The sequence below is a fragment of the Oncorhynchus tshawytscha genome, linkage group LG09, assembly GCF_018296145.1.
Source record: "Oncorhynchus tshawytscha isolate Ot180627B linkage group LG09, Otsh_v2.0, whole genome shotgun sequence".
Taxonomy (NCBI): domain Eukaryota; kingdom Metazoa; phylum Chordata; class Actinopteri; order Salmoniformes; family Salmonidae; genus Oncorhynchus; species Oncorhynchus tshawytscha.
The window spans coordinates 69,920,887-69,930,236 of record NC_056437.1 but is presented as its reverse complement, the minus strand read 5'-3'; the positions used below and the strand labels follow the sequence as shown (position 1 = coordinate 69,930,236).

The 9,350-nt window shown below is 40.9% G+C and overlaps 1 protein-coding gene across 1 annotated transcript; it reads left to right on the top strand.

Moving 5' to 3' along the window:
* The first annotated feature begins 5,576 nt into the window (after positions 1-5,576).
* On the top strand, positions 5,577-8,114 carry LOC112258534 (guanine nucleotide-binding protein G(I)/G(S)/G(O) subunit gamma-T2-like). The gene is made up of 3 exons (XM_024432957.2): positions 5,577-5,740; positions 7,160-7,249; positions 7,375-8,114. The coding sequence occupies exons 2-3, from the start codon at positions 7,166-7,168 to the stop codon at positions 7,501-7,503; spliced, it is 213 nt and encodes a 70-aa protein (XP_024288725.1). The 5' UTR covers positions 5,577-5,740; positions 7,160-7,165; the 3' UTR covers positions 7,504-8,114.
* Positions 8,115-9,350: the final 1,236 nt, after the last annotated feature.

Here is a 9,350-nt window from a genome sequence, read left to right as displayed (position 1 = left end):
AACTGTTTTACACACAAAAAAAGAGTTCTCAGCTATCCAGATGTAATGGTCAACACGTTGTTAATCTAGGTGGTCCTAACACACAAGGGGCCAATATGTACACAAGGGGCACCCCAAATTGTCTTTGAAACAACAGTTTTAAACCTGTTTAACCTTTACCCGTATAAAAAGAGTTCTCAGGGTGGGCAAGATATACCCTTTATTGCTGATCCTAATAAAATCCTAATAAAATCCCAAACCTTTACCTTTAACCTCAAGGGGGGCATCCGGGGGGGCATCCGGGGATGTCCGTGGAATGTCCGGTGGATCCCCCCAAAATCCCCCCCAAAATAATCCCGATGCCTCACACCATTATTGAAAGGGTTATTGTAATCTTAAAGATATACCCCTTACTGCTGGCCTTAACAGATACTTTTTACACCCCCAAGGTCTTTATTCATACTGTTTGTAGACAATAGATTCTGCCGTCTTATACGGAACCCAAACCGGCTGCGCGCGTGCACCATCGTGCATAAATGTATTTTGTCCCCCTACACCAAAAGCGATCACGATACGCAGGTTAAAATATCAAAACAAACTCTGAACCAATGACATTAATTTGGGGACAGGTCGAAAAGCATGAAACGTTTATGGCAATTTAGCTAGTTAGCTTGCACTTGCTAGCTAATTTGTCCTGGGATATGAACATTGAGTTATTGTACCTGAAATGCACAAGGTCCTCTACTTCGACAATTAATCCACACATAAAACTGTCAACCGAATTGCAACTTTCATAAATTACATTCATTACCGCCACCGGTCTATTTCGTCTTTAGTACCTGCTTCTATAAACCAATGAGATGGGAGAGGCAGGACTTGCACCAGCGATCTGCATCAGAAATAGAACTGACTTCTATTTTAGCCATTGGCAATGCAGACGCTCGTTGGCGCATGCGAGCAGTGTGGGTGCAATAATTGAATAATATAGATTTCTAAATGTATTTGTAGTCAGCCTGTAACGTATGTCAGTGGGTTTAGGAACAGCAGTAACATCAGGCAGGATTTAGGCTACCAACTGCCTCGCCAGTTGTAGCTCACTCTTGGTTGCAATGATCACGTTCCCGCACTGACTGTGTGGAGGCTCATTGATTTAACATTAAGTTAGCCTACATGATACACTAGTAAAGTAATAAAATATATAGCTGTCGGCGATATTATCCACAACTTACCGTTCTTTGTGCAGCTTCAAATGTCGATCATAATTGGAAATTGTTGCACATCCGTCTGCAATTTTCTTCTCGCATGTTTTGCAAGTTGCATCTGTTTTTTGTTGATACAGCATCGTCTTTATATCCGGGTATCATCTTTTCAAGGGCTCCATCTGAATTCACCCGCTGACGTTCCTCTGTACTGCCACACACTTTTTCTCAGCTGGCACAGTTTTATTGGCTGCTGTCCGTTTCAAACTGTAATCCGTTAAATGAAGAGTTGATGCACTGCACACTTTTTTAAATAGCATAATTTAAATGACTTGGGCTTGGGGAGGGAATCAAGTCAGGTCGAGTCGTAAGGCTCAAGTCCAAGTCAAATCACAAGTCATTGGTGTTAAAGTCAAAGTTGAGTTGCAAGTCATCATATTTGTGACTCGAGTCCAAGTCATGTGACTCGAGTCCATACCTCTGGTATTTGGTATTTTATTAGGATCCCCATTAGCTGTTGCAAAAGCAGCAGCTGCTCTTCCTGGGGTCCACACAAAACATAAAACATGACACAATACAGAACATCAATAGACAAGACCATCTCAAGGACAGAACTACATACATTTTTTTTAAAGGCACACGTAGCCTACATATCAATGCATACACACAAACTATCTAGGTCAAATAGGGGAGAGGTGTTGTGAGGTGTTGCTTTATCAGTGTTTTGAAACCAGGTTTGCTGTTTATTTGAGCAGTATGAGATGGAAGGAAGTTCCATGCAATAAGTGCACTATATAATACTGTACGTTTTCTTGAATTTGTTCTGGATTTGGGGTCTGTAAAAAGACCCCTGGTGGCATGCCAGTCGCGTAAGTGTGTGTGTCAGAGCTGTGTGTAAGTTGCCTATGCAAACATTTTGCGATTTCCAACACAATGTTTCTTATCAAAAGAAGTGATGCAGTCAGTCTCTCCTCAACTCTTAGCCAAGAGACAGGCATGTATAGTATTAATATCAGCCCTCTGATTACAATGAAGAGCAAAACGTGCCACTCTGTTCTGGGCCAGCTGCAGCTTAACTAGATGTTTCCTTGCACCACTGGACCACACGACTAGACAATCAAGATTAGACAAAACTAGAGCCTGCAGGACTTGCATTTTTGGAGTGTGGTGTCAAAAATCACAGCATCTCTTTACTACGGACAGACCTCTCCCTATCTTTACAACCATTGAATCTATATGTTTTGACCATGACAGTTTACAATCTAAGGTAACACCAAGTAATTTAGTCTCCTCAACTTGCTCAACAGCCACAACATTCATTACCAGATTCAGCTGAGGTCTAGAATTTAAGGAATGATTTATACCAAATAAAATGCTCTAAGTTTTAGAGATGTTCAGGACCAGTTTATTACTGGTCACCCATTTCAAAACAGACTGCAACTCTTCGTTAAGGGTTTCACTGACTTCATTAGCTGTGGTTGCTGATGCGTATATGGTTGAATCATCAGCATATATGAACACACATGCTTTGTTTAATGCCAGTGGCAGGTCATAGGTAAAAATAGAAAAGAGTAGAGGGACTAGAGAGCTGCCCTGCAGTACACCACACTTTACATGTTTGGCATTAGAAAAGCTTCCATTAAAGAAAACCCTTTGAGTTCTATTAGATAGCTCTGAATCCACGATATGGCAGAGGTTGAAAGGCCATAACACATATGTTTTTTCAACAACAGGTTATGGTCAATAATATCAAAGGCTGCACTGAAATCTAACAGTACAGGTCCCACAATCGTCTTATCACTTTCTTTCAACCAATCATCCGTCATTTGTGTCAGTGTTGAGTGCCCTTCTCTATAAGCATGCTGAAAGTCTGTTCTTATTTTGTTTACAGAGAAAGAGCATTACTGTCACGCCCTGGCCATAGAGAGCCTTTTATTCTCTATGTTGGTTAGGTCAGGGTGTGACTAGGGTGGGTTATCTAGGTTGTTTTATGTCTATGTTGGCCTGGTATGGTTCCCAATCAGAGGCAGCTGTTTATCGTTGTCTCTGATTGGGGATTATATTTAGGCAGCCTTTTTCCCCACTGGGTTTTTGTGGGATCTTGTTTTTGAGTTAGTGCATGTAGCACCTCTTATGTTATGGTTCGTTGTTTGTTTCTTTGTTTCTCTACACACAACCCGTGACACCAAGCACTCTTAGAGAGAGAGAGAGATTTCATTAAAGGTATAAATTACATTTTCTTTCAAACCTTTTATTTTCTTTAAAATCTTTAGTACAGAAATGCAGACATATTACAGTTATCAAAATGTTTACTCTGCAACATTAAACATTAACCCTAATGTTTTTATTATATATTTTTTACTAAACCTTTATATAGATCATACATATCTTTATTACACATACATATTATTATTACACAACACTTTTGCCAATAAATATTTATATTTTTAATTATTAATTTTTTTATTAGAAAGAAGTCCTTTAGTATTTTCCTCTGCTTGTAAACCCATAGCTTGTAACGTGACACTTCCTTATGCAACCAAGACACACACACACACAATACTTGGGGTGGGGGGTGGGGGGGGGGGGGGGTCAGGAGGAAGGTACATAACATTTTCTTATAACCCTTTTATTTTCTTTAAAAACTTTAGTACAGAAATACATACATATTACAATTATTCAAAAAGTTAATGTTAATTAAGTTAATGTTAATGTCAGCCTAATGTTGTTTTAATAAACATTTGTATAAATCATACATATTATTATTACATGTACATATTTATATGTATAATTATACATTTTGTAACGTTTTTTTTTAAAAGAAGTCCTTGAGTATTTTCCTCAGCTTGTAAACCCACAGCTTGTAACCTTACACCTCCCCATGCAAACAAGACCCACACAGGTTTGGGTAAGGATTAGGTTAAGGGGTATGGTTAGGGTTAGGTTTAAAATATTTTTACGCCCCCAAAAAAATACCCCCAAAAGTCCTAAAATTTCATTGGAAAAAAGCTGTGTATATGTGTGTGTCCGGTGTCTTCTTGTGTGTGTATGTCAGCTTGTCAGCTGCAATGTGTATTGTAACACAGTGGTCACGCAATATTCTATTTTAGTTTACCCCTCCCCCCACACACACAAACACATACAAGAGGAAGTTACAGGGTTCAGTCATTAATCTAATGGATTAAGACGGACAAGACTCTGAAATGGGATTGGGAGGATTTGACTCAGGAAGCGTTCTGTCTCTGGGCTAAAACGGTTGGTGTGGGGCAATCTGGGATTGATACACAATTTTGGATTGTTGATATATAGCCATTGATTTTTGAAGAATATCAATAATAAATGCCTCATGAGATTAGTTCAACTGTCTTTCTCCATCATAATCCCAAATATTAGATTTTTAACTAAATTATTGTAAGCTTCAAAACATGGTTAAAAGATTAATTTTTGATAAAATAGATCAAGAAAATACCATCTATACATGTGACATTGTTACATTTCTCCAGCCCTACAGATGCAGGATCTTCATTTGAGCCAGTTTGCTACAGCAAGAAAATAAGAGTGGTTGATACAATTTCCGTTAGGGCAAATCAAGTCGGACATTTTAAAGTGAAAATTATAAACTTTAGAAGCCTTTTTTTAACATTGAATACACTATAAGTTTGCATTTCCGGCTGTGCAGGAAAATTCTCAACAACAAAAGACTGATCAAATTAAGATACTACATCTGTATTCATCAATCCTACATCTCTATCTGTCTGAGATTGCTCCTTTAATAAGAGATGACGTGGGGCCAGATACCAAATGGGAAGCAGACGACCAGCAAGGTCACTGTTAAGAGGCAAAACATGTGAGGGATTGGAATTGTTTGAGCAAGTGAAGTCCTGAAGGATTTAGAAAAGTTTGAATGGGGCTTGCCTAGAAACCAACTCATAAGATGCCTGACAATTAAACAATAAGTCTTTGTTACTTTGTTATACTGTATAGGTCTTATACCGTAAATGTTCTTATTAACCCCCCCCCAATTCAATCCATCACAAGGTCTGTAAGTGGACAGTTTTAAAATGATTTCCTGGTCAATCAGAATGCTCATATCCGTGTTCCATTTCAAACTTTTTTCTCCCGTTTCGACCTCTGAGAGTGACCCAGGTGAGAGTGGAAGTTGCTCATAATCAGCACAGATCTAGGGCCAGTTTAAACTTTGAAACCCCATGATAAAGGTCAGGATTGGCATTGTGAGAGCTGATCCAGGACCTGTGGTTTGGGAGCATTTGGCTGGAGCTGATACTCTCTCTCTATGTCCTCCTGTGATACTCAAAGGTAATTTGTGATTTGAGGTTGACATTTGGCGCAGCTAATTATAATAGACTAATCTGATTAGGAACGGGGGTGGGGGGGGGTCTGTACAAGAGTCTCCTCTCAATCTGTCATCGTGCCATCTGGAGAACATCCTGAAGAGGAGAGTTGAGGAACAGGGTGATCCAGTTGGACACCCCGAACACTGCGTTCCCATAGAGGGCGAGTGACTACACTTTCCCTGCATCGACTGTCCCCACAACCAATAGGTGAGTGTCGGCCCGAGGAGAGGATGTAGCGACTAACTTCAGTCTTGGCCATTAGCCTGGACCAGTGTTCAGGGAGATTCTAGCTCAACTGAGCAATTCACTCAGTTAAATGCATGCATTTAGAACGTCTTTTTCCATTTTTTTATTGAGGGATGGATTTTTTTTATTGACGGAAGTCAACAAAGCCATACTACTACATTTTATGTATTTTTATCAAAATTCAAATAGGATCAATTAATCGATGTGTTTGTATAATTGACTACTCTGAGTTGTTTTCACTATTGTTAGACGTAACTCAGAGGTCTCTTTCTAGACTCATAGGCCATATCAATGGCCTTTTTGGGACAGAAATAAATGGATGAATGCAGTGTGTGTTTCCTCAGTGTGTCCAGAAGTCACAATGTAATAAATCTGTTGTTTGCACAACCCACTGTCACAGTGGCTTCCTTACCTGTTATAATTGTTCATGTGACATAAATGCTCGTTTTGGGTTTGGCTGGTTGCCTGATTATGTAGGCACAGCGTGTTGGTAGAAGGTAGGACTGAAGTAGTACCCAAAAAAGAACACCAACCACGTAGCCTTTTTATTTCCAAAGTTCAGTTGTATGACAGATTCTTTTAGGATAGGGAAGAGTCAACAAGCACAAGGCCATGGAAACAGACATGTCAATAGTTCATTGGGGTTGTTCATACACGGATGTCTAAGGCTCCCATTTTGTAGGCCAGCGGATTCATTTCCCTCCCCCAAAAATATAATATGTACTGTATATATTTTGGAACTCAGTCAGGGTATTCTCACATCCCCATGGCAAAATGTGTAGAATTGCAGGAAATTAACTCTACAACTTAAAAAATGTCTCTCTGCTGTCAAGTGACCAGCGAGCCACTGCGGCCCCTCATGATCAGTTCAGTTTTTTTGTGGCCCCCACCCCATCAAAGTTGCCCATCCCTGACCTGACATGTCTTTTACTGTGTAGAGATCAACTCTACTTAAAAACAAGATATTATTAGAGTAGAATTCCTGGCGACTAGCCATACAAAGCTACACAATGTATAGGGTGTGGTCTTATTGGGTAATCCTGTCCCGCAACATTCTTTAGCTTGCTGTGACATCCTACAGTTATTTTACCACACATGACATTCTTAAGAAAGAGGAATTATATGGATTTGAAAGGTAAAGATTAAGGTCTGGGTTCAACCCACTAAAGCGCGTTGTTGAAGACTGATACAAGAATATCAAACAAGTATGCCGATCTGTGCAATAAGTGAATTCATTCACAAATCCAGAAGGATTTAGATTCATTTGGATCTTTACTGACGAGCAACAAGATAAGAGTTACTTGTTATAGCGTGGTGAATGTTTGATGTTTATTTTGTGTGCCCTCTCTCACTGATCCTCTCCCCCTCCTTCCTTCTCAGGGAAAGATGGCTCGGGATATGTCAGACATTGACATCCTTAAGATGGAGCTGGAACAGCTGAAGAAAGAAGTCTCGACACCCAGGGAGCCTGTACGTAAAACCAATGGGTCCATAAAGAGAAGCTCTGTAGCATTACAAAGGCATCACCGTGCACTGATACAGTCCCATTGAACTGAATTAGAATGCTTCTATTGACCCCTCTCCGTTTCTTTTAGGTGTCCAAGACATCCAAGGACACCATGGACTGGTGTGAGGCTGCGTCTTGTACCGACCTCCTGATAACAGGAGTACCAGATGATAAGAACCCCTATAAGCCTGAGAAGGGAGGCTGCATAATCACCTAGCCCGCCCGGGGGGACAAACAGCCCCAGGCGGGACACAGGGAAAAACATCATGTTGTACTTACATAGGAACACATGGCAAACGTATTGCAGCTATGTATCACTCTTTACAGGGCTGAAGAGGCTGAAACTGGAGAGAAGAAATCGGAGAGACGTCCACTAAGTCAGCCGGTTTAGGACAACACAACATGTCACACTGACTAGGCTACACAAGGTCACCTGAGTTCACTGGGAGCTGAGGAGGAGATTTATCCAGGGACGATTCAGGGGATTAGAAGGATCACTTGGTTACAATGGTGTCCTTCCTTTCTCCTTGAAGACCTATGACCCTATCCCCCTCACCTGTCAGTTGCCTCTGGCGGTTATAGAGCTTCCAAACAGGCTCTGGAATGTTCCAATTGCACCCACCACTGACTGGCTTTTGTTTCGCTTGTAAATAAAGTGTACCCAGTACAGCAGTTTCTTTGACGTCTTTTGGTTCTCTCTGTGACTTCTCTCTGTGACTTCTCTCTTGTTTTGAACCTGATATGAACATGGATCCTCTCATGCTGCACGTGTCCCTTGCTTCAATCAAGTTGTAATGTATGTTTTAGAAATAAACATTTGTATCAGGAGGTGGGTTGATGTCTGATATATCACCGTGAGCTGATACAGACCCATTGAACTAGAACGTTGAATTGTAAGAATTCAAACTCTTTTTCAGTCACACTTTTTTTGGATAGTCCCATACTGATGATCTACAGATTGGCACACTATCAACAAACAATCTCTTGATATCCAACAGCTTGTTAAGGTTCCAGTTAAGGTTTGAATAAGGGTAACGGTAACAGTTACCTTTAGGGTTAGGATAAAGGTTAAGGTTAGTAGTTAGTTAGTTGTAATGTTGAAAGTGGGAGGGATTAGCCGGATGAAGTGGGCCGACAGCACCCACTCCTGGAGGTGGGCCGCTGTACAGCCACTACTGATGAGCTCACCTGAGGCCAATTGACTGATTATTGTTTGTGCTATCTTAAGGGGCAGAATGATTATGAACCGGAGATGGTGAATATGGTGAATTCCAGGACAGTAGGATGCCCTGTTATAGGTTCGGCTCAAGCTGTTGGATTGGCGTGTGGTAGCAACTGTTAGTTTTTTGTGGGGGGGTTTGTTTGGATAGCCATTACCCTGGCCTTTGTTTGTACGGTCCCGGGGAGAGTTGAAAGAATAACTCCCGAAACAGTTTCCTTCTTTTTGTTGAAGTCACGTCTCTGTGTCTCATTTCGTGCTGTCCCGCCCAGGATTTTGTCAGTGGATAGGTATGGCCTTTCACAAAAGTTATTGAACTACAAAGCATCTACTTGGGACTATCCAAATAAGTGGTGTCACTCTCTCTCTCGCTGCATGAATGGCAAAACTACTGTTGTTAAAGCAAAGTGAGATAATGAGAATAACAGTAAAAAACAAATAACTCATGATGCCATCTATGTTGAGAAGTACACCAGTCCCTCCTGCAGCAAAGCACCACCACAACATGATGCTGCCACCCCTGTGCTTCACGGTTGGGATGGTGTTCTTCGGCTTGCAAGCCTCCCCCTTTTCACTCCAAACATAACGATGGTCTATTTTTTTTCATCAGACCAGAGGACATTTGTCCAAAAAGTACGATCTTTGTCCCCATGTGCAGTTGCAAACCGCAGTCTGGCTTTTTTATTCCGGTTTTGGAGCAGTGGCTTCTTCCTTGCTGGAGTGGCCTTTCAGGTTATGTCGATATAGGACTTGTTTTACTGTGGATATAGATACTTTTGTACCCGTTTCCTCCAGCATCTTCACAAGGTCCTTTGCTGTTGTTTTGGGATTGATTTGCACTTTTC